Source organism: Berghia stephanieae, chromosome 3, assembly GCF_034508935.2.
Source record: "Berghia stephanieae isolate SIO BIC M18660-M18661 chromosome 3, UCSD_Bste_1.3, whole genome shotgun sequence".
In the NCBI taxonomy this organism is placed as follows: Eukaryota; Metazoa; Mollusca; class Gastropoda; order Nudibranchia; family Aeolidiidae; genus Berghia; species Berghia stephanieae.
Window position 1 is genome coordinate 9,273,788 of NC_088362.1, and position 27,608 is coordinate 9,301,395.

Sequence of the window (27,608 nt, forward strand, 5' to 3'; positions counted from 1 at the left end):
GCAAGATATATGATATCTATCGAACAGAAAAGGTATATGGAATAAAATGATACTTATTTTTAATAAATAAGAATTTATAAATCTAAAAAATACCGACTTTTCATGGAGGGTGTCGAAATTAGGGCCCCACCCCTAAAATTTTAGAAAATGGCGGGTGTTGAAGCGAATTTCGTGAACCGTAAGTTTACTCATGAAAAAAAAGACAAAGTTTTCCATCCGATTTTTAATCGGAAAGCGGGTGAAACAGAAAGAAAATTTAGTGGCGGCAAGATGACATCAATATTTTTGTATCCGAAAACATAAACTTAGGTGAAAAACAGGTTTGAAAGCAGGCTCTCTAAGAGTGTCGACTTTAGGGCCAGTGTCGAAATTCGGGTCCCCTACCAGAAGTGAGTGTTTGTGAGTATTTGTGAGTGTGTGTGTGTGTGTGTTTGTGTGTTTGTGTGCATGTCTGTGTGTGTGTTTGTTTTTGTTTGTATGGAGGGGGTAAGCTATTTTTACATTTCAATCCACGTGTTTATTGCTTTCAGAGGAGTAGAAGTAGTTCCTTAGAGCCATAAGCCTATAAGCTAGATTTTATATCGGTTTTTGTAGCTTCAATCAGACAGAACGAATTGTTTTCCATCATATGGATAGGACACTAGTCCATCGAAAAGTACTTTTCACCAGATCTAACAGACCCAGCTACCCAATGACTGGTCGGTCGACAGCGGAGTCAAAGAAAATCTCGACTACACTCCACCCGGGATCTTTATTATTATCGGTCCCATTGCACTGGAGGAGATTGGTCTACAATTGGAGATATTAAGATCCCCTCAGAGAATCAGAACTGCCGTGCTCTGGTAAAATAAACTCAAGACACAATAGGGAATGAGATTAGCGGAAGAGTAATGTCCCTTGATTGGACGTCACCCATAGTCTGTGATGTCACCGGCGGAAAAGTTATTAGAGAGAGAACGTCATGTTGGTTGTGCGCATACGTCTCTCGTCCTCTCCGCAGGACGACAGACGCATGCGCACAACGAACATGACGTTCTCTCTCTAATAACTTTTCCGCCCGTGACGTCACAGACTATGGGTGAAGTCCAACCAAGGGACGCTACTCTCCCGCAAATCTCAATCCCTATCGGAGCTATTAAGATCCCCTAAGAAATGCAGAACTGCCGTGCTCTGTTAAAACAAACTCAAAACACAATAAAAATTTATGATGAAAAAATCGTCCTTCAAACATCATTGATTAAAATGACCCTCATCTGGTCAAAAATTCTCAAACCTAGGACTGCAAGACATGAATATTTAATATGTGAGAGGTTTTCTATTCAGACTAAGGCAGAAATGCAAATTATGTTAACTTAATTGTTAGATTTAAACTCAGTTTGCTACAGCTGTTGATACAATGCAGAATGGTACTAGTTAGGGCAACTTCAATTGTATCTGCTTTGTGGCCCTGAAGGCCTTTTGTTCGAGTCCAGCTTCGAGGTGAGTCTTGAGAAACTGTGCATCATCAGAGGAGCTCGCCTTAACCCTCTCCTTACCAACTATAGAAAAATCGTCACATTCGTTACGATACAACCAACAGTTTTCTTACTCAAATCTCTTTTGTACATCATACAATTTTAAGAAAATTAAGTGTGTTTTAGAGCATGTTTTGCTAAAGGAATTATGTAACGCAAGAATTTTATTACTATTATGTCTGAATGATAAAAAAGAACTATTTTGTGTTAGTCCGGTGTGCAATTTTGGCGAAAATCTTGGAAATTGTTGGTAAGGAGGGGGTTAAACGCCATAGCTAGATACATGTGTTGGCTCGAGCAGATACCACTACGAAACTATGGCGTGAGTTAGTGCGTAACATAATACTATTTTAAGACGATGGTCACAATTGGGTAACATAAACATGTCATGGGTGTCCCGATAGCTCAAAGGGACCGAGATCGATCTCGGGTGCAGTCGAGATTTTATCCGAACCCCCTGTCCACCCAGCAGTGATTGGGTGGCTGGGTCTGTTAGATCTGGTGCAAATTACTTTGAGATAGACTAGAGCCCTATCCAAACGATAGCAAGCAATTGGTTTTATCCGTTTCATATTAGAGATAACGGGATTAACTCCCGCTCCATGGCGCTCATTGCGCCGAAGGACTCTTTTTAAAAAATATTCACAGAAAGATCAAATGAATTTTGCCATCTGTAGCAGTCACCATTGTGACTTTTACTTTCAGGAGCCCCCAAATGTGCTGGGAGACAATTGAGCTGTGCCAACGAAGGTTATGTGTCTGTCGTGGACGATCGGTGCTCTTGTGTGTGTTTGCCAGGGTTGGATCCTGCGACCAAATGCACCAGCATCATGAGAAATGGTCTGACTATGAATTTATAAATCTCTATCTCTCTATCTGTCAACTTATCTGTCTACTTAACGATCTATCTATCTCTCTATCTATCTATCTATCTATCTATCTATCTATCTATCTATCTATCTATCTATCTATCTATCTATCTATCTGAGTATCTATCTATCTATCTGTCTATCTATCTATATATATATATCTATCTATCTATCTATCTGAGTATCTTTCTATCTATCTGAGTTATCTATCCATCTATCTATCTATCTATCTATCTATATATGATATAATAAAATAATATACTTATATAGCGCCCATTAATCCCCTAACAAGTGCTCTATGGCGCTTAACAATCACTCAGATAGTATAAACTAGCATACATACTAACACGCCTACACACAGACAACCGTACACTCAAATTCACATAAGCAAACTCTTTACCTACACATAACCATACCATCTACCCTAAATTAAAACATGAAGCATAGTAATTGTCAAAATATGCTCTTCTAAATAATTCGGTTTTCAATGTCTTTTTAAAGGTATCTAAATTTTCACTGTTTTTGGTATTATATGACAATGAATTCCACAACATAGGCACAGTCACTCTAAAGGATTTGTGAAACAAAGACTTAGAGTGTATCTCTCTCATAAGAAGTATACTTAATCTTATCGATCTACCACATCTATAATGAGACACAAGTTCATATAAATAGGATGGCGTCAGGCCATAAAAGGAGCTATAACAATAACATAAAATATTGAACACAATGCACTGCTTCACCGGCAGTCAATGAAGAATTTTGTACACGTGAGTTTTTCCTGGGTTGGAATTAGAGAGTTCTTTAAATATTTCTCAAAGAATGTCTTCAGCGCGTCTGTTAGTCTCTCCTCAATGGTCCTGAAATCAGAGGCCCGGGATGAAAGACACAGATAATTAGCATATAGAACCTCCGGATGTTCTCGAATTCAGGTTGGTTGTTGGTATAAATGTTGAAAAGGACCGATCCTTGAGGAAATCTTTTGTGATTTCCATCTGCTTTTCTTCCCATTCACAAAAAAATGACGGTTTGACATAAGGGATTTTATCATTGCGACTGCGTTTCTGTTACTAGTTACCCTTGCAACCTATAGGAGCAGATTCCTGTGAGTTCCTGTGTCATAGGCAGCTGTCAGATCCACGAACACAACCCAAGTAATTTGTTTGTTCTCGTAGCCATCTTCGATGTATTGTGTCAAGTTCAGGAGTTGGTCACAGCATGATCTTCCAGGGCGGAAACCAGCTAGATCAGGTGACAGATGTTCTTCTACTGTTTGGAAAATCCTGGCTAGTATCATGCGCTTATATGTACTTTGTACAGTGTGCAGAGGAGAGATGTTGATCTGTAGCTCTTGCTGCTATTTGGGTCTTTCCAGGTTTATGGAGTGCTATCACCCTTGCTTGTCGCCAAAGCGTTGTTACTGTGCACGATTCAACACAGTTGTTGATAAGAGTTAGTTACCACGTTTTTGTTGAGGGACCGAAATGCTTTATCATTTCTGCGGTAATGCCATCTAGACCAGCCGCTTTACCGGGTTTGGAGTGTTCAAGGGCTGATTCTAATTCTACGAAGCAGAAAGGGTCTACTTTCTGTTCACTTCCTTGGGCGATCTTTTCCATTTCCTTTGTTTGGCATTTTTTCTTGGGATGGTTTTCCATTTTTGACAAGTTGCTTTTCTACATCGTTTTGTGTCACCGCTGCAACCCTGGTTTGTTTGTTATTTGCTGTATTTCGTTTTTTCATAGTTGACCAGGCTTTCTTGCTGTTATGGGTCATTTTCGTGCTCGTTATAATTTCCTTCCGTCTTTCTGATTTTGTTTCGGAAATGGAAGCCATTAAGATCTCACCAAGTTGGACAGTTTGTTCAGCAAATGGATCTGTTTCGTAAGCGTCCACATACCGTTTATAAAGTTCATTGCTGTTTTGCTGTAGGCAAGGTATATAGGATTTCTTGCAGCCTCTAGGTGTGTATATTTTTTGGAAATTCTTAATAGAAACTTATGGAACTGGTAGCAGTTTTTGGGAACTGGATCGATGGTTTTGATGCTGTCATTTATGTGTGATGAGATTTTTTCCTAGTTTGCCTTTCGAAAATTGAATCTAGGTAGACGGTTGCTCTCGCAGGGTCTAATGACTGGTCCAACCTCAATAGTAATAGGTCTATGTTATGATTTTGGTATGGTGTTGCCGACAGATTTCTAGACGTTTTAGATATGTCTGGAAGACACAAATACAAGGTCGGGTTGTAGACTCTTCTCCAGCGAGCGTTTGAAAATAATGCTTTGTCTTTTGTGTCACTGATGATAATAATGATAATAATAATAATAATAATAATAATAATAATAATAATAATAATAATAATAATAATAATAATAATATTAATAATAATAATAATAATAATAATAATAATAATAATAATAATAATAATAATAATAATAATAATAATAATAATAACAATAATAATAATAATAATAATAATATTAATAATAATAATAATAATAATAATAATAATAATAATAATAATAATAATATAATAATAATAATAATAATAATAATAATAATAATATCCATGTTTACAATCTGGTCCCCAACCGGAGAGGGGGGGGGGGACATATGTCGATATGTGAATATAAAGTTAATGTGATCAAAGTTACGACATTTAAATATTTTCTACTTAAGAAACTATATTCTTTCCCCTCAATAAAGGAAATAAACTGAACCCAAATCAATGTTTTGTCTATGATATCAATCGTCAGATTTTGACTCATATCCCGACAGAATACCGATTTTAAACGATCGGTCATAAAATTCATTCTTCTAAATATTCAGGCAACGTGAGATGGCCACAGGGGTTCTACAGTTTCCTGGAGACCAAGTCTGGCTGCCCCAGGGACACCTTTTACAGAGGAACCATTACAATCCACGGATTAAGTATGACTATCTAATATGTTTTATTTTATTTTACTTTTTTTAGAATTAATTAATTCATTATTTCTTAATTAAATTTGATTTTGTTTAGTTCCTTTTTATTTATTTATCTATTAATTCATTTGTTTGTTTGTTTATTTAATTATGTATCCATTTCTTTATTTATCTTTTAAACTTTGCATTGTCATGTGGATTTAATTGTTTCCATTACTTTCATGATTTGTAAATGTTAACAAGTAAAATGCATGTCATGTGAAACAATCTCAAATCATGATAATTTATCAGAGACTTATGCATGATTTTTATGGTTGTTGCTTTCATGATTTTTGTTGTCATTAATATTTCATTATACGATGAACTTTGTGCATTTATGATTTATTCGATTTTGAACAATAACTTCAGTATTCTATGAGAGTTTTATTCGACTTTACATTGTCGTATTGATATATTTTTACTTACATTCAAAGTTGTGTAAAATGTGACCCACTGTATTATGTCGGGATATACTCGGTAAGGGAAATTAAATTCATAGCCACAAATATCCAACTTGGGTTTAATTTCTGTACGTTATGGCGGAGTATAAAGACTATTCCTTGCATTTCAAAAACTTCTAAGCTCCATTTTCGCATCATTCTATCTCTAAATTCACTTTTTGGGGTCTGAATCATCCCGACATAATACCATTTTGAGACGGAGGGTCACAAATTGTCTATGAATGATATTATATAAGCTATATAAAATTATGTATTTATAAATTATTTTATAAGGAATCTAAATTATATTTCATTTCCTATATTCAGCCTTTAATAAGATAAGGTAAGAGGTCAGGTGTATTTGTATTTCCTAATTCTGATAATCTGAACTACCACAACTATACCGTTAAATAGGCCATCACAAATAGCGTCATCGGTATCATCATTAACACTATCTGGGCGAATGTCAAAGTTATTACAATATTTCCTCCTCATCCTCTTTCTCATTCTTCTGCCTTTCCTGCCTCTCTGCCTCCTCTACCTCCTCATCACCGATATTATCATTGTGGTCATCATACATACATACATACATACATACATACATACATACATACATACATACATACATACATACATACATACATACATACATGCATGCATGCATGCATGCATGCATACATACATACATACATACATACATACATACATACATACATACATACATACATAAATACATACATACATACATACATACATACATACATACATACATACATACATACATACATACATACATACATACATACATACATACATACATACATACATACATACATACATACATACATACATACATACATACATACATACATACATACATACATACATACACACATACATACATACATACATACATACACACCTCCCTCCCTCCCTCCATCCATCCATCCATCCATCCATCAGTCTATCCATCAATGCATTAAAAATATTGCTGGACAAACTTCATGTCCTTGTCAGCGAATATTTTCAGTGTCATGGACCATAATTTGCATTTTTATTCTCAGATGAAGCCTCAATATAATACAGGAATAATTCCGACAATATAGGATTAAGTCATGAAACGATCAAACATAACATAGTCTCCATTATTTCAATGATAACCCCGCTAGAAAATTTAAATTAGAATAAAAAAAAGAAAAAAAAAAGAGAGAGAGAGAGAGAGAGAGAGAGAGAGAGAGAGAGAGAGAGAGAGAGAATATCAGCTGCACTTTTCTTCCACCAACTCAAGCATCAGTAACATGTTGCACAGTCATCTGGAAGATGTACAAAAGACATCCATCTTTTACATTATTGCACAAGACCCGAAGGAATAGAGTTTAGTTAGTCACTGTTTTAGGAAAGAAATACACAAAATGCGTCTTTTGCACTGATATCTAGCTAGTTTTTGTTCTTGCTCTATTATTGTAACATCGTGACTATTTCAGGCGAAAGCAAAGTTATACCGGATGATATCAAAGGAACAATCAGTGGTAAGAAGGTGGACTTATCCTTTTGCTCACAGATGTCTACTGCAAGAAAAGGCAAATGGCCACCTGGATCCTACTGTTTTTTCAAGAGAAGATCGTGTCCTAAACAAAGAGGTTTGTTTTACTGCAAAATAAATAATGAGTTATTATTCAAAATGCACGTTATACATTTTGACAGCCTTCTTCATCTTATTCCGTTCTCGGTAGTTTGTCTCTCCACTCCTCTCTTTTTTTTTTTTTTTCTCTGATGGTGCTACAACCTTTAGGGTTTAAAAAAAAACAACAGCCGATATATAATAATCTATACTATTTTTTTTTAAATGAAATCTTTGCTTACATTGAAAGAGTCGTTTTTATCAATATATAGCTTGAACTGGAGTTTAAAGAGATAGACTATTAATACAAGTAAGAAATTTCTGATTGAGAGTATCTAGCCTATGTATTTTATACACAAGCGGTGTTGGTCTTTTATTTGTGCAATCAGAATGTTTGCACAAAGTGTTATATTATTTTTTTTCCATAAAAGTTATCAAAATTGTTTTTCTTAGGCAGCTCCTCACTTTTACAATCTTTTCTTAAAATTTAGTATTCCCATAAACAGAGATAGAGGCACCGTATTAGTCTTTTCAGAGCTATCAGGCTTTTAGTGCTTGACCCCATGGAGTTTGAATTTATCTTGCTTTTCGTGGGTAAAGGACCGGAAAAATGTCCCTTGTATCCTCATTATAGGGAATGATATTAGCGGAAGAGTAGCGTCACTTGATTGGACGTCACGAATAGTCTGTGACGTCACCGGCGGAAAAGTTATTAGAGAGAGAACGTCATGTCGGTTGTGCGCATGCGTCTCTCATTCCCTATAGGAGGCCGGTCTCTTGGAATATACTTTTCTGTCATGTAAAATTAAAACCCAGTGACTAAACCATTGCTTAGTAGACCTGTGCATGTAATATATATTTCAACTATCTATATCCAATTATTTTTCTGGATTTCGACGACACTTTGTGGTTGTGCTGATACCTGCCATGTTTTCTTCCAATATATTTGATAAATTAAATAATATTCATCTAACATTTTAATTAAATTTCACGTCATCATCAAGGCAACCGAATTATCTCTAATAACGAAAATAAATAATATTCTAACTTTGCTTATCGCTCGACAACTTGTCTTTATTTTTTGAATTCATCATAAATTGCTCAAATTCCATTCACATGACATTTTAAAGGTTTTAATTATTACGCAGTTTAAATTAAACCCATTTTCACAAACAAAGCAAAAATGATAATAATATATTTAAAGACTGAAGAAATTTATGTGCGAAACTTGAATAACAAAAATAACATACAGAAATTTTGTGTGTACCAATTCTTTAAAAGTTCTCAATATTGCTCTAAAACTTGATACCGGCCGGTAGGTATTTCCATAGATGGTTCGTGTTTAGGGAAATTATTCAACAAAACCGGCCAACAATAGATTGTAGAATAATACTATACAGAGGAAGAATAAATATTGCTTCGATCAATAATTATTAGACAGCTCAAAGATTGCTATAGAAATGTAGGTTTATGTTTTGATCATGTCGATAAATTTGTTGCCCTTTTAATTTTTTATCAAGTTGTAGCTATTGATAGATTAAATAAAATCCCAAAATAAAAGTCATAGAAGTAATGCTCATAGAAGTAAATTATATTTTTAAAATCATTAGAACAAATTATGCACTGGTTTACTAATTTCTCAGAAAAATGAAATTAAACTGTTTATTATTTTAAAAAAAAACTTAGTACCGATACTTCAAGATAATTATATGTTGATGGATAAGCAACATTTAATTCAATTATGGATGCCTTTTGACTACGACTTTATCTCTGAGCATGCTGTAATGCATTATGATAAGATGCACGTTAATAGCCGGAGAAAAACCTTGACATTTATAAGAAATACATTTTAATCTGAGTATATTCCTTTTATTTCATAGGAGTTAGCGAAGGCAAAATCAAGTTTTATACGGACTACACGAAAAGAAATTCCTACTGGGGATACCTCCCATATGGGCGTAAGCAGTCTGTGGATCTAACCTTAGAGTATTGCTGCATGCAAACTGGGTTCACTTATATGCCTATTAATCTACCCAATCAATACCCTTTCGTCCTATTGGCCAAAAGATTGGAGAAATGCCAGGAGGTTGTTGGTAAGTATAGTTTATGACTGTGGTGATAAAAGTTAGGATGATGATGATGATGATGATGATGATGATGATGATGATGATGATGATGATGATTATGATGATGATGATGATGATGATGGTGGTGGTGGTGTTGGTGGTTGTGGTAGTAGTGGTGGTGGTGATGAAGATGACGATGGTGATGATGATGATGATGATGATGATGATGATGATGATGATGATGATGATGATGCAGAAGAAGAAGAAGAAGAAGAAGAAGAAGAAGAAGAAGAAGAAGAAGAAGAAGAAGAGAGAAAAAAAAAAAATGTACATTGGGATGATAATGATGTTGTCCAGTAAAATTTACTTCCAATTATAACAACTAATTGAAAAGACCCCGACTCACCAAAATTTCCTTACACGAAGACAAGTTCTGGGTCATTTAAATTAAGTAGTTTTCAAGCCATGAGGCCCATGGAGAGTTTTAACCTGTGTCATGCGCGTGAAAAGGACAATAGCAATTGCTTGCTTTCCTTGGATAGGACACTAATCTATCACAAAGTGCTTTCCACCAGCTCCAACAAACCCAGATACCTAATCACTTATGGGTGGAAAGGGGGGGGGGTCGAAAATAATCTCCGCTTTACACGGGATATATGTCGTTTAAGGATAATAAGTAGGCTATCCAATGATTTTTCACATATTATTTTCATTTTCTCTCACTTTAACAAAAATGTCCCAGCGAAGTTTCCATTCATAAAACAATACCATTATTCCATTTTCCATATTAACGTTAATAATGAATTATCTTATCTAAAAAAATGTCTAATACAGAAAAAGGTGACCTTCCTTACTAAAGCAATAATATTATATTGTGATTAACTATGCCCCGGAAATTGAAATTACAGTCAGATGTATAAATTTTGGGTTAGATTAAATTCATTTTTGTTATGTTAGAGAAATAAACAAAACAAAAGTATTTACACTAAAGCATTCTGATGTGGTAAAAGCCTACAACTGTGTAAATATATATTTATAGCGACAAAAAAAGCAATATTTTAGTCTGAACTCAATTCAATTCAAGATTATGTGGACGTTTCGGGATTGCCCTTTGTCAACAAAACACAGTGAATGGAGGGCAAAAGACGATTAACCCAAAACGTCAATTTTGTCTTTAGTGTTTTTTTCATCGGGTTTTGTTGACAAAAGGAAATCCCGAACGTCCACATCATCTTCTTAGTAAATTAAATATAAGATTCTATTCCATGTTATCATTGTTATTAAGGATAAAGTGTATAAAAGTGTTCGAGACAATTTGGTCTTTTCACTTATCATTGTTATTTAGGATAAAGTGTATAAAAGTGTTCGAGACAATTTTATCTTTTAACTTATCATTGTTATTAAGGATAAAGTGTATAAAAGTGTTCGAGACAATTTTGTCTTTTAACTTATCATTGTTTTATAGGATAAAGTGTATAAAAGTGTTCGAGACAAAGTTGTCTTTAAACAACTTCCTTAGATTTCTTTTTTTTTCAGGACAAATGGATTAAAACTCAAACGTGTTCATATTTTGGCCATGTTTTCATGGTGGGGAGGAGGGGGGTGTGTTTGTTTTTTAACCTATTCACATATGTGTCCTACCACCTCAAAACGGTTTCACGTAGGGGCGATTAAGATTCTAAAAATTGCATATATAATCATGGGTATGAAACTTATGTTAAATGTAATTGCTTTATTGAGGAAAATAGATATCATCTTTTTATGACAAAAACTAAATCATCATAATACTTGAACAAAAAATTGAGCGAAATAATATAGCGCAATATCCACTAAACAAACTCAAAGCGCTTTTCAAGTGGTCCCTGACAATCAGCAACACATATCATCAGTGGCGTGGCATGCTTACAGTATAAGGTGGAGCCATAATCAGAAGAAAATGACTTAAAACATGCTATATTTGTAAATATAAAATAAAGAAAAATAATATAGAATAGACTTACTCAAATAAGTAAGAGGCGGTGCCAGGCACCAAAACAACCAATATAGGGAATGAGATTAGAGGAAGAGTAGCGTCCCTTGATTGGACGTCATCGGCGGAAAAGTTACTAGAGAGAGAACGTCATGCTGGTTGTGCGCATGCGTTTCTCGTCCTCGCTTCCGATGAAAGGGGCTTGAGACACTTTACCGAAAGCGAGGACGAGAGAGACGCATGCGCAAAACCAAATTTACGTTCTCTCTGTAAGGTGACGCCCAATCAAGGGACGCTACTCTTCCGCTAATCTCATTCCCTATAGCCACACCTCAGCGTATCATATAGAACGAGACATGACGTTAGGCGATATTCCCTTTTTCCCTGTCATAGACAACGCTGAAACGGCCATGTACTCATTATACACCGAAATACAGCGAGAGAATGTGAATAAAGAGCCTTTTCCAAGGACTTGACTATGCGTCGAGTGAGGCTTGAAACCAGGACCTTCCGATCCGGATGCAAATATCATACCCTAGACCACATAGCCGCATCGTGTGATACACAACGACATAATACCTGTTTTAGGTGGTGGGTCGCGTAATGTCAATTGATGCCAAAATAGATTTGTTTCTATCGTTACCTCCATCGGGGATTTTGTTTTAGGGGTCTGTTACAAGAGAAGACTGAAAAAAAGTTTCTAGGCGTCCGCCGCAATGCATGCAGATGATTTACTTTATGCTACACAAGAGTGGCTTGTTTCAGATAAACCTTGTACCTCCTGGTTACGAAGCAAAGATCATACTTTTATGCTGATAGGTAAAATATAATAAAATGTTGTTTGACATTTTTAAGTTGGATTTTGATAATATTCACATTTTCATTCTAATTATTCCTATATTCTTCAGGAATGTCACATAAGAGGGAACAGATTGGTCTTAACGTAGGTGACATAGAGGGCGACGATCTTTCCTTTAAGTGGGAAGGGCAAAATGCTTTGATAGACCTCTGCGTCTACTATCCTGCAGACAGACGTAAGTTATTTCATATTAACTCCCTGTGACTCCCTGAAATTGGAGATGCTGTAGATTCGAATAAAAAATTGATGTGCGGCTTTAAAAAAAAACAGGAAAAAAAAGAAAGAAGTAAGGCATATTATTGGGCTCGGACCGTCTCTGGCCAAGGTTACATTAGCTTTTGAAGTTTTACAGAGTCAGGAAGTAAATGTCCTTATTGATATGTAGTTCGTTCTGTATCGAAGCTGCCTAACAATGTGACATCATTTTTTTTCTAATAACTAGTGAAGAACTCGCAATATCCACGGAAAATAAAGGCTATTAAGAACAGACACTTATCTGTTTTAATTTTTATACCATTGCTTTGAGGAAATGACATAGATCGACAGTGGCGGTTCTAGCCTATTTACAGTGGTTGGGCAAAGAGGATTCGGTCATATATATATATATATATATATATATATATATATATATATATATATATATGATATATATTTTTTATTTTTTTATTTTTTTTGTTTTTTTTTTAATAAAATATTTTTTTTTGATTTTTTTTTTCGCCTTTAAACAAAAAATATTTCAACCACCAATAATCACATTCACAATGAAATGACAATACCAGTAGATTTTAATTCTTCCAAACGTAATCAAAAATGAATCACGAAAGAGAATACAACTAAAAAATAAAGCGACGAGACATAATGCGACAACACCTTGACAATACAAGTCCATTTCCTTCACTCGAAAAATTAAAGAGATGCTTTAATCCCTCAACGGCGATATTAATATTGCTTTTACATATTTCTGGTTTTCAGTAGTACGTAGTAACCTTAAAGTTTTCATGGAGAAGCAACAACAGCGATATGACTCGAGTTTCATTCAGAGCTCAAATTGCATAATTTTTACTGCTGTCTTGGTGGTCAGAATGATTGTGCCGGTGGTGGTAGTGGTTGGAATAGTGGTAGCGGTGGTGGTGGTGGTGGAGGAGGAGGAGGAAGACGAGGCGGTGAGGGGTAATTATGGTAGTGGTTTTGGTGGTGCTGTTGGTTAGAATGATAGTTGTGGAGACGATGACGGAAATTGTATGGTGATGTTGATATTGTTTTTATTTCTATTGTTGTACTTGTTGTTAATATTGTTGTTGTTGTTGTTAATGATGATGATGATGATGATGATGATGATGATGATGATGATGATGATGATGATGATGATGATTATGATGACAACGACGATGTCGTCGACAATGATGGTTACCATACGATATTACAAAATTTATTCAATCTTAGGCTTTCGCCAATTAATCATACAATTTGATGACCACATACATGAAGGTGGAAAATAATGGCAAATGGGACCAAACAATAAACTGATACCATTAATAACCACCAAAAAAAAATACAACAATAGTAATACCACCAATACGTACAATAATAATAACAATGATAATAATAATAATAATAATAATAATAATAATAATAATAAAATAATAATAATAATAATAATAATAATAATAATAATAACAATAATAATAATAATAATAATAATAATAATAATAATAATATTAATAATAATAATAATAATAATAATAATAATAATAATAATAATAATAATAATAATAATAATAATAATAATATATTACCATCATCATTACTACTACCACCACCGCTACCACTATACCACCATCACCATCATTATTACGTTTCCAATTATTTTTTCTCGTTTTTTAAAATTTGATATCTATCAAAACAGACGAAAATTCCGGTGATTTTTTTAAAGGGTAGTTAAAATATCTACGATTTTATTAGCCCTGAAAACTACGATTTTTATTTTCCTATCTAAAGTAGGCAGGTCTGCTATGACAAGTATCAGTATCAGTTCCATAGTCAAAATAAGACAAACAAAAACAACGTTTATTTAATATTAGGCTTTCGCCAATACTTCATACAATATAATTAAGACAAAATAATGTTACCAATCTCTCCTCATGTATTCGTTTGACTATCGTCACAATAATTACCGTGTTATCTTTGCTCCTTACCCAACCAATCCCTTGCTTCCCGCCTCTTCATCGCGAACCATCTTATGTATGTATTAGCTTCAGGACGGGCAAGTACGGAATCTGCCCACCCTTCCGTATTTCCTCTACAACTTAGAATTCAACTATCTCCTTACTCAGAAGAGTATTTCTCGTATAGTAATTCAATTGTTGAGAAAACCAAAATGGTGGTTGTATTTTATATATTTATTTAGTCGTGACTTTTGAATAAAAGTGTTTTGTTTTATTAGAGGGAATACAATAGAAAATTACATTGTTTTGCAAAAATATTTAGTCTGGCAATAAAAATACAGCGGTAATTACTTTAAGAATAATAAAAAAAAAAGAATTAACAAATTAATTTGTTAAAAAACAAAACAAAAAACAACAACAAAAAACAACAACAACAACAACAAACAAATAAGAAAACAATTTAAATAAATGAGTTTTGAGAAACACTAAAGAAAACGAGGGGAAAAAAAGAAATAATTTAAATGGATAAACAAATATATTAAAACAACACAAACTAATACTAAATTGATATAATATTAGTAAATTAATAAATTTAATTCAATACTGGAACCTTCCCAGCACAAGTAAGGCAATAAATAAGAAAAAGTTCGTTTGCCAAAATCTCTATTTAGTGTACACTGGTTAATAAGGTGGGCTCATTTGAATTAGCCCGACCTAGTACTAGAGAGGCCAGACAGCAAAATCACCGTCAGGCGACGTGACGATGAGATGACGATGTGGGCGGAGTGGAGTGGAGTGGTTGGGGGGGGGGGGGGGTGATAAAAAGAACAGGAGCGTATCCTGGTTTATGTATTACGGGATGCATGGTGATTCGCAATCTATCAAAAATACACACAAATTGATTTCAGTACAAAGTATCAATTTTAAGTAGTAACTTTTGAAATTATCTAATTTAGATTTGATTATTTCGGACCTGGTAATACAGCATATAACTTGAAAAAACAGGCTGGTATTTGCCCACCCTGCCCATTATTACCAGCCGTCCCTGTAGATCGAGCCAATTTTTTGGAGTAAACAAGTAATAGAATTACCTCAAGCTACTCGAACCCGTATATCAATCTGTATAAAACAGTTTAGAATGTTTAGATTTACCGGTAATTCTGTGCTCGATGATAAATATTCAAAATTGACTTTAAGGAACATTGTTGATCCCCAACCCTATTTTCAGAAGAATATATTAGATAGATTATAATTGATAGTATCAAGAAAGATTTAAAATCACATCATTTTTTTGTTGTGGACGAGATTATTATTACTGGATAGTATCAAGATAGATTTAAAATTACGTCATCATTTTTTTGTTGCGGATGTGCTAGAATTGTGTAGCATCAAGTATACTCGCAATGAAACGTCAAATCAAGGACTGAGTATTACAACCTAACAGATTTTCTTATTATTAATTTGAGTCAACGGGTGATAGAATTAGCCTGAAATCGAAAAGGTTTGCAAGTTACTGGTATATCTGTAAAAGATAGTTATATATTTTTTTATAATTTGCCAATAATTCTGTACTCGATGATAACAAATTTAGATTGGTTGTTCGGAGAAATGTTAATCAAAAGAATAGATTCATCATTTTCGAGCAAAAGTTTAACAGAGAAGAAGATGATGTTCGCGTCATATTTTTAGCATGAAACCGTTATATGCCATTTTAAAATTTATCTGATCTAAACCTAAATGGTACTTTCAAATCTATTCAGATAGATCCTTATGTCCTGCCATCATTGTACAGAAATATGAAATGACCTGAATTTTGTTTTCCAACTTTAACAGTCGACAGTGTGTAGATTACTTTACAGACTGAACAAATGAATAAATTAGATATGCGGCCTACTGCCTCAAAATATGAGAGTTGAGTTTTGTATAATATTTTTTATCAATGAACAAAAATCAAAATAACAGCTCCAAAAAAGAACAAGATACCAAGGACGGAATCTTTTGGCTCAAGACCCTCTTCAGCCGATAACAAAAGCAAGAAAAACATTATTACATCACTTAAAATCAGGCAGTCGACAGAGAAGAATTTTGCACGTGTTGTGTTGTCCACAAGTAATATTATGATTTCTTAGAACTATCAACGTGACAAAGTAGGGAGTAGGTACTGGTGTAAGACAATGACTTGGAAAAAGTGTGCATGAAACAGACAAAGAGAGAAAGAAAGTACAAGAGAAAAAAATCACCGCCAAAAATATGGCCCTATCTCTTACACACTTGTTTCAAATTTTATAAATGAGAATGATCATAGTTTCAATAATGGTTAAAACCTGAAATTTCGAATTTCTAACTGTTTCAATTTCAACGTTAAATTCGCCTATATATTTTTTTATTAAGTATAATATAATAACTGAATAAAATAAATAAGTTCCCTTCATTCATCCCTAAGGGCAAATTTTTCTTTTGGATCTATTCCAAGAGAACCCTGAAGTATTTCAGGCGTTGCAGCATCGCAAAGTAAGCTATGGCCAGGTGACTTGTTCAAGACCACACAGCGAGGCGGGTAGTCGAACTCGGTACCTTTCGGGTACGAGGCAAAGACCATACCGCTGAGCCACGAATAATATAATAAATAATTTCTGACAGCGCAAAAAAATCTAATCATTTTAAATCCCCTTTTTGGTATCTGGTTCGCCCCCCCCCCCCCCCCCGCTCCCGTAGATAATATCCGTTGGAGACAGAAGGGTCATATTTATACATCAAACTTTCAGCATTTATTAACCCATGTATGACACAGTTGCCGAAATATATGACGCAAACATGACATGTAGTTAGGCTAAGAATCTATAGAAATAATTTAGTTTTCACATGGGTTATTTTGAATTCCATAAAATGGCATATGATTAAGAAAGGAGGACGCTGGCACCAAAATACATAGAAATCTGAAAAGTTTTGTATGAAACAATGGCAGACAAAGCAGAAAGGGGGGGGGGGGGGCAAAAAAAATAGTCCCAAACATTCAGATTGCTTCTACTTTTTGTTCTTGTATTGGTATTTTTCTTTCCACTTTGTCTAGCACTGTTTCATTCTTTAATTTTTACTTATTTATATCTTACCCCAGTGACTGCTTACTTATTTGTTACTGACACCAATAGAGTGTTAGAAGTAGAATTTCAAAATGGTGGAAATGTGTGGACAATTTGGTAAAGAAGTCAAGTCACAGTCTTCTTGTTGCTGTTGCAAAAAGTAAAGTGCACATGAGTTGTTTTTCAGTGGTTTGCTTGTCGATATATAATCACACTTTATTATTTATTATATATTTACAAAATCAAAGTTTTCATTCATGATCTATTTTTGATTTATTATATTCTCCTAACCTAGGTTGTGGTGATATCGTGGAGTTGGGCCCAAGTAGAAAAACTTACACCTTTGAAACAAATAAAAATAATCCTTCCGACAAAGAGTGTGATTGGTTGTTTAAGGTAAACCTCCTATTAATTATTTTTATTCATTGGAGGAATGTGATGGATATATATATATATATATATATATATATATATATATATATATATATATATATATATATATATATATATATATATATATATATATATATATATATAGATAGATAGATTGAGGCATAACTTTTCTTCTCAGACAATGCCAATATATTATGTCAATATACATATTGAGTTAATAATCCCATACATTGTCAAAAGAGGTTTTTGACATTTCTTTTATTTGTATCGATTACAAATTAAATTGTCAAAAGTTTTTAATCAAAGACTGAAGAAGTAGAGAGAGGAAGCGTGAGAAGAGAAGGAGAGAGAAAGAGAGAGAGAGAGAGAGAGAGAGAGAGAGAGAGAGAGAGAGAGAGAGAGAGAGAGAGAGAGAGATTTTAATTTGTCTCATCCACAACTCTTTTCGTATTTTTTTCTATATTATTTTCATTAGTTTCCCCCTCACTTTGAAATGTCGTTTTTATGAGGCAACACCTCTTACCGATTTTAACTTTATATCCTGGATACACAGAGTACTCCCGGAGCAAAAGGAACTTTGGTGTTTACATTTGACCAAGATGATATGGTTTGCGATGATTATGTGGAAATTCAGAACACTATGGTGGCACAGAAAGGCGTCAAGTAAGTTTTTGCATTTTTTTTTTGGGGGGGGGGGGGGGGGGGGGGGCTACTAATGTAAAGTTTCTGTTTTGTTATAATTGAACCTGAACAATCCGTATTATTGTGCATTGTTGATATCTGACTTGCTCGAGGACATTGTTTGAAATTCATAAATTTTTACACTGACAATTCGTTGTATTTAACCGGCTTGAATCTTTAATCAACCCAACAGCCATCAAATTGAGTGTCTCTATTCCGATGCTTAATAGGATTTACGTCCGCCCAGCAACGAGCAGCCTGGTTATAAACAAAGAAAATCTGTACTTTATATTCTTTATGCTGGCTAGAACGTTTTCACATGTCATGTGATGAGAATGTATAAATGTGCAAACATGATCAGATTTATAATGTTTTTATCCTCTGGTTACACTTTATGCTCATCGGAGAAGTATTTCATCAGGGCGTCCGCCATTATTCAGATAGTTTAGAACCAGTTACTAAGTTACTATGCATCATTACGAGGGAAGTGACGTCATATATATATATATATATATATATATATATATATATATCTATATATATATATATATATATATATATATATCGTCTTGTCAATTAAAAAAATAATCACTTGAGTCTGGGGATGTTTCCTATCATCTCCAAAAGACGTCTTCAAGAAAGTTCACTTTTATGTCTGCAAACTCTACCCTCTCTACTCTAACTGCCATGTGTCGTGTCCTTAAAGCATCACAAATGATAAATGTGACAATAGTTCTACCACTCCCAGCTTCTCATTTTTTGAGAAATACCTACATGCAAATATTTGCAAGTTTGATTGCCGGAAACAACGAATAGGACTGATTTAGCATTATTGTATTGGACGTATTTTGCGTTTGTTTGAGAGTAATACTCTTCGACAGTCATGACGTCACTTCCCTCTTAATGACGCATAGTAACTTAGCAAATGGCTCTAAACTATCGGAACAATGGCGGATGCCCTTATGAAATATTTCTCCGACGAGCATAAAAGTGTATACAGAGGAGAAAAACATTCTAAATATGATCATGTTTTGACATTTATACATTCTGATCACAAGACATATGAAAAGGTTCTAGCCAGCATGAAGAATAAAAAGTAACGATTTTCTTTGTTTAGAACCACGATGGCCGCCGTTGCCGGGGGACGTGTCATCAGACTATTGAATCCAATTTCCATGGGAACAATGATCCCACAACAATGTTGCTTATAAGATCTTTAAAAAATGCAAATGATGATTAGTACCCATAAATAACGATAAGTATTGAAATTTGATTCATGTTATGTTATGGTCTCATGTAGGTTATGTGGCCATATCAAAGACAAGTCAATGCAGAGTCTCTTTGACAAGATACGAGTTCGATTCAAGACGTATAAAAACTCCAAGTCTTATTTCAAAGCAACGGTGAAATGGGTGCCTGGTTCGTATCACATTCTCTGCATAATTCAATTGCATAGACGCCTTTTTCTTCCATGATATTCTTTAACTTCATAATTGAAGATTCTAATCTCTCAACACTTTTACTTGAAACGATGATATAATGTTGAATCTGCTTTTGTAATGTAAACACCTCATTGAATATATTTAAATTATTTAGGATGGCCGAATTTTGTTGTTAAACAATATTTAAGATTTAAAATTTTTAGATAAAAAGCATAGTAATCTATCTCTCGTTTTATCTTTACAGCTATTATAATTGATTTTTTTAAAAAAATACAATTCTTTAATTTAATTTCTATACATAAAACTAAACCATTGAAAAGTATTGTTATCGTGTGGCTATGTGGTCTTGTGGTGTAACGCTCGCTTTCGTATCTGAAGGTCCTGGGTTCGAGCCTTACTTGGCTCATAGTTGAGTTCTTGGAAAAGGCTCCTTATTTATATGCTTTCAACGTACTGAGGTGTTACATGAGTACCTGGTTGTTAACAGCGTTGTCTGTGTCCAAATAAAAAAGTCAAATCGCCTAATAGGCGCCATGTCCCGTCCTACGTGTTAAGTGTTGCTGTTGGACAGGGACTCCTTGAAAAGCAATTTTTTCCCAAGTTAAGTGGAAATTGCGCCATGTAAAACTCAATTTTTAAAAATATTCAGTCTTAAACACCAAACATTTTAAATACATTTTGTCATGAATTGATAATTTTTCTATGGGGATTAAAAGGGAATGTTGTGATGAAATATAAAAGCATATTTTTTCGAATAACATTACAATCAGTAATTGGTAACCAATTGTGATTAAAATGTTTATTTGCCTAAAGTTTGAATCCTCATAGTGTCACCTTGCTTCATTCTTTAGACCCTAAGAACATTCATTCTACATAGTTGTTTCATATCATACGAAATTTAAAACTGTTATATTGCTTTATTTCTCTATTTTTTGCTTTGAAATCAAAAAGCATTTTATTCTAAGCAGACTATGCTAATTTGTGTGATAGATATTATTGCACTAATGGCCTATTTCAGTAAAACGCTTTTGGTTTTACATTTGAATCTCGTAAGGTTTAACTTTGCTTTTGTTTTGATATTTGACCACTGTTAATAATTGTGTAGTTTTATTTGCCCTTTTGTCAATTTCTACAAAATTCTACAAACAGATTCAGAGCTTTGTTATGCTAAAGAAAATAATGGCGCAACATACATGGGCCCTGTAAGTTATACTCGCAAGTTTGAACGTTGTCTACCTTGGTCTCAAGTCAAGGACTGTCTATATCTCCCAAATAAATTAAGGTGAGTTAAAGCAAAACCAGGTATAATTTAATTGATCATTTAACAAATATCTTATAGCTGTACACATTGATGAGCATACTTAAAATTTACAATCGAAGGGGAAAAACGCAGGCACTGATTTAACTTTAAACATAGAAGAGTATAGCTTTGCTTCAGATTTAGTAATAGGAGTAATGGATTCATCTTTTATATTTCATTGCCTTCTTTAGTTAAATATTTGAAATTGGGAACCAAATTATTTACATAAAAATGATGACGATTTTTTGTATGTTTTTATGAAGATTTTTAAAACATGACGCTAAGCATATTAATCTGTTCTTTCCCTCCGATTTTCCAATACCATAATATTGTGGTAATATTGTGATACTGATATAATTTTCCAGAAAAGATTTGCGAATTAAAATACATTTATAAATTCAGGACAAAGGAACATAACTTTATCTAAGTAAAAAGCATAATGATCCTGGACTGAAAAATGCAATTTAAAAGCCTTTTATTTCCTAAAATGTTCTCTCTGATTTGATTTAACATGGCTTGTATCGTCCTCCATTTGTTTGTTTTTATTCGAGACTGAAGACTTATACTGAGTTAACCCTGATATTTTCTAAATTTTGATCATATTCTAGCTATTTGCGTGATGGCTTGGAAGGCAACCAGTGCCGTAACCCAGACAACAGCTTCTATCCGTGGTGTATAACAAAACTAGATGGATGTGAAAGAGATTTCTGTGATGTTTGTCAATTAGGTAGGGCTGTTAAATTGTTATTGACACTTTAAATGCTCACTATAATTTATTTTTTTCGTTATTTGTTTAGATTTCCCGTCAATTTTCCAAATGAGCCACACAAACCATCTATTATTATTGCCTATCTTGTGACCAATGTTCATGAAATAAGCCAAACATGATTTTTACAAGGACAAAAATGCATATAAATATAAAACAGCAGTGATTAGATTGGGGGTCAGCAACCATTAGATAATATTACTGCATTTCCAAAACTCTCTTCCATTTATGTTAAAATCACAATAATCTTTGTTTATATAATTGTTAAACTTACGTCTTGATAAATACTTGTCAAACTAAATAAATGTAGATAGATAAAATAAAGTTTAATGAAAATTTGTAATTTGATACGGTAGATAAGTAGTACAAAGTTTGCAGTGGCGGTTCTAGCCTATTTACAGTGGTTGGGCAAAGAGGATTCGGTCATATATATATATATATATATATATATATATATATATATATATAATATATGATATATATTTTTTATTTTTTATTTTTTTTGTTTTTTTTTTAATAAAATATTTTTTTTGATTTTTTTTTTCGCCTTTAAACAAAAAATATTTCAACCACCAATAATCACATTCACAATGAAATGACAATACCAGTAGATTTTAATTCTTCCAAACGTAATCAAAAATGAATCACGAAAGAGAATACAACTAAAAAATAAAGCGACGAGACATAATGCGACAACACCTTGACAATACAAGTCCATTTCCTTCACTCGAAAAATTAAAGAGATGCTTTAATCCCTCAACGGCGATATTAATATTGCTTTTACATATTTCTGGTTTTCAGTAGTACGTAGTAACCTTAAAGTTTTCATGGAGAAGCAACAACAGCGATATGACTCGAGTTTCATTCAGAGCTCAAATTGCATAATTTTTACTGCTGTCTTGGTGGTCAGAATGATTGTGCCGGTGGTGGTAGTGGTTGGAATAGTGGTAGCGGTGGTGGTGGTGGTGGAGGAGGAGGAGGAAGACGAGGCGGTGAGGGGTAATTATGGTAGTGGTTTTGGTGGTGCTGTTGGTTAGAATGATAGTTGTGGAGACGATGACGGAAATTGTATGGTGATGTTGATATTGTTTTTATTTCTATTGTTGTACTTGTTGTTAATATTGTTGTTGTTGTTGTTAATGATGATGATGATGATGATGATGATGATGATGATGATGATGATGATGATGATGATGATGATGATTATGATGACAACGACGATGTCGTCGACAATGATGGTTACCATACGATATTACAAAATTTATTCAATCTTAGGCTTTCGCCAATTAATCATACAATTTGATGACCACATACATGAAGGTGGAAAATAATGGCAAATGGGACCAAACAATAAACTGATACCATTAATAACCACCAAAAAAAAATACAACAATAGTAATACCACCAATACGTACAATAATAATAACAATGATAATAATAATAATAATAATAATAATAATAATAATAATAATAAAATAATAATAATAATAATAATAATAATAATAATAATAAACAATAATAATAATAATAATAATAATAATAATAATATTAATATAATAATAATAATAATAATAATAATAATAATAATAATAATATAATAATAATAATAATAATAATATTACCATCATCATTACTACTACCACCACCGCTACCACTATACCACCATCACCATCATTATTACGTTTCCAATTATTTTTTCTCGTTTTTTAAAATTTGATATCTATCAAAACAGACGAAAATTCCGGTGATTTTTTTAAAGGGTAGTTAAAATATCTACGATTTTATTAGCCCTGAAAACTACGATTTTTATTTTCCTATCTAAAGTAGGCAGGTCTGCTATGACAAGTATCAGTATCAGTTCCATAGTCAAAATAAGACAAACAAAAACAACGTTTATTTAATATTAGGCTTTCGCCAATACTTCATACAATATAATTAAGACAAAATAATGTTACCAATCTCTCCTCATGTATTCGTTTGACTATCGTCACAATAATTACCGTGTTATCTTTGCTCCTTACCCAACCAATCCCTTGCTTCCCGCCTCTTCATCGCGAACCATCTTATGTATGTATTAGCTTCAGGACGGGCAAGTACGGAATCTGCCCACCCTTCCGTATTTCCTCTACAACTTAGAATTCAACTATCTCCTTACTCAGAAGAGTATTTCTCGTATAGTAATTCAATTGTTGAGAAAACCAAAATGGTGGTTGTATTTTATATATTTATTTAGTCGTGACTTTTGAATAAAAGTGTTTTGTTTTATTAGAGGGAATACAATAGAAAATTACATTGTTTTGCAAAAATATTTAGTCTGGCAATAAAAATACAGCGGTAATTACTTTAAGAATAATAAAAAAAAAAAGAATTAACAAATTAATTTGTTAAAAAACAAAACAAAAAACAACAACAAAAAACAACAACAACAACAACAAACAAATAAGAAAACAATTTAAATAAATGAGTTTTGAGAAACACTAAAGAAAACGAGGGGGAAAAAAAGAAATAATTTAAATGGATAAACAAATATATTAAAACAACACAAACTAATACTAAATTGATATAATATTAGTAAATTAATAAATTTAATTCAATACTGGAACCTTCCCAGCACAAGTAAGGCAATAAATAAGAAAAAGTTCGTTTGCCAAAATCTCTATTTAGTGTACACTGGTTAATAAGGTGGGCTCATTTGAATTAGCCCGACCTAGTACTAGAGAGGCCAGACAGCAAAATCACCGTCAGGCGACGTGACGATGAGATGACGATGTGGGCGGAGTGGAGTGGAGTGGTTGGGGGGGGGGGGGGGTGATAAAAAGAACAGGAGCGTATCCTGGTTTATGTATTACGGGATGCATGGTGATTCGCAATCTATCAAAAATACACACAAATTGATTTCAGTACAAAGTATCAATTTTAAGTAGTAACTTTTGAAATTATCTAATTTAGATTTGATTATTTCGGACCTGGTAATACAGCATATAACTTGAAAAAACAGGCTGGTATTTGCCCACCCTGCCCATTATTACCAGCCGTCCTGAAAGTTTGTACCATTATAAGACTTTTCCTGAGTTTATTATTCATTACTGTCTATGTAAAAGGAAACACATTAATAAAATGAATATCTCTATAATTCACAAAACCAAAAAGCTCTGGCAAGCGATCATAAATTTATTCGAGGCTACACCTTTTCAGCTATACTCCAGATGAAGCCTATGCTTATCCATTGCACGACTCCCCCCTCCTCCCCCCCCCCCCCCCCCCCCCCCCCCCCCCCCCCCCACCCACACCTTGCGTAATAAGGATGTTAGATCAATTTCCCCTTAGTAGTGTAAAGGAAAAATAAATTGTATCATTTTATTTTCTTGATTAGAAAAACCATTTGACAAAGCGGATGACTGTGCAAAGAGGAAATCAAAGGGTGAATGCCATCCAGACAGCATAGATTGTGCGGAGACCTGTGGTATTGTCAAACAAGGACCCAACTCAAATTGTAAAATAATACTTTATACTGATTATTTTATTTTAAATGTCACGAACTTACACACGCACACAGATACTAATACCCACACACACACACATACACACACACACACACACACACACACACACGCCCTTCTGCTCTCTTTGTCAGCCATAATATGGCCATAAGTAAAAAATGCCATTATTATTGAAATGAATTGCAATGGGAGATTGTAATACTGATAACACAACAAAGTCAAAGTTGAAAAGCATTTAATTGAAAGACAATTACATGCTTTATTTGTTGCTTTTCGATTGGGGGGGGGGGGTGTTGCTTTTCGATTGGGGGGTGGAGTGTGGTTAAAAAAACTTATCATAAAGTTGTCATTTTCCCAAGCAAATGTCATAAATTTTGATTGATGGAAGACGATTTTCTATTTTCAAGTCACACCTTACCACGTTAATCAAAATAATAATATCCGTGGGACATCTTAGACTTCGATGAATGTCAAGTGACATCACAGTTACTGCTCTCTTGGTGAAAATAGCTAGGTTCACTCTCTACGGATATTCGTTCCCCAGATTTGCATCAGTCGTCTCCGGTTCATTCCCCATAAGAATCTTCCTCACAGTACCAGGTTCTCTCCCCACTAGTAGTAGTAGTAGTAGTAGTAGTAGTAGTAGTAGTAGTAGTAGTAGTAGTAGTAGTAGTAGTAGTAGTAGTAGTAGTAGTAGTAGTAGTAGTAGTAGTAGTAGTAGTAGTAGTGTAGTAGTAGTAGTAGTAGTAGTAGTAGTAGTTAGTAGTAGTAGTAGTAGTAGTAGTAGTAGTAGTAGTAGTGTAGTAGTAGTAGTAGTAGTAGTAGTAGTAGTAGTAGTAGTAGTAGTAGTAGTAGTAGTAGTAGTAGTAGTAGTAGTAGTAGTAGTAGTAGTAGTATAGTAGTAGTAGTAGTAGTAGTAGTAGTAGTAGTAGTAGTAGTAGTAGTAGTAGTAGTAGTAGTAGTAGTAGTAGTAGTAGTAGTAGTAGTAGTAGTAGTAGTAGTAGTAGTAGGGAGTAGTAGTAGTTAGTAGTAGTAGTAGTAGTAGTTAGTAGTAGTAGTAGCCAGTTTCGGACGTCTTCTCCTGCCCTAAGAACTGTCTCATATCCACCTGCAAGTTTAGTAACTGGACAGTGGAGGACGATGTGATTTTTGGTCTCTCCCCACGGATGGCAGCCTCACTTAATCCCGAGTTTAATTCTCACTCGTGTTCACTTACCACGGTCTCATGTTCACTCCACTTGATGTCAACACCCTGTAGTCTCTGGGGGGGGGGGCGATCGTTTAAATATTATATTGTTTATAAGGCATTGTGTTCTTTTTTGTCTGAAACTTAAGTGGCTTGAAGTTATGACATCTGGTTCTTGTTTCTCGTTCAACGAAATATGTTTGGAAAAAGAAAAGATAATCACCTCACCATCACCACAATCATCACCACCACCACCACCCCACTATCCCCACCACCACCACCACCACCACCACCATCACCACCCCCATCATCATCATCATCATCATCATCATCATCATCATCATCATCATCATCATCATCATCATCATCATCGTCATCTCAACATCATCAACATCATCATAATCATCATCATCATCATCATCATCATCATCATCATCATCATCATCATCATCATTATTCGCCACATCTACCAATGATAATTAAAACCAAAATTATTTTTTTCCAAATTCAATATTTCCATATAGCTCTACCCGTTCCGTGTGCTCGTCCAGGATCAATTTCTGGGGGAAATCTTGTAGGACCTAAAAAAGCAAGATACCATGTGGGCGACATTGTAACATTCAAGTGCTCAAAGAGTGGCAATACCGTTCAAAGTACTTGTCGAGGAGATGGAAAATGGTCGGCTGCCAACACAGCATGCTTACGTCAGTATGATTTATAATAAAACATTAGGTTTGAAACTAGGCCTTATTTATATTATATATTTGTTAAATAGTGTTTGGGGGGGGGGGGGGGG

At 34.0% G+C, this 27,608-nt stretch overlaps 1 protein-coding gene across 1 annotated transcript in view; it reads left to right on the plus strand.

The window, feature by feature from the left end:
- LOC144967122 (uncharacterized) overlaps nt 1–27,608 on the plus strand; it is a 107,568-nt gene that overhangs the window by 29,864 nt on the left and 50,096 nt on the right. The window contains exons 10-17 of the mRNA XM_078903967.1: nt 2,220–2,354; nt 5,213–5,314; nt 7,269–7,424; nt 9,286–9,498; nt 12,349–12,474; nt 17,840–17,940; nt 18,491–18,600; nt 19,919–20,037. Coding sequence (XP_078760093.1) covers nt 2,220–2,354; nt 5,213–5,314; nt 7,269–7,424; nt 9,286–9,498; nt 12,349–12,474; nt 17,840–17,940; nt 18,491–18,600; nt 19,919–20,037 — 1,062 coding nt within the window. The remainder of the gene's footprint in view (nt 1–2,219; nt 2,355–5,212; nt 5,315–7,268; nt 7,425–9,285; nt 9,499–12,348; nt 12,475–17,839; nt 17,941–18,490; nt 18,601–19,918; nt 20,038–27,608) is intronic.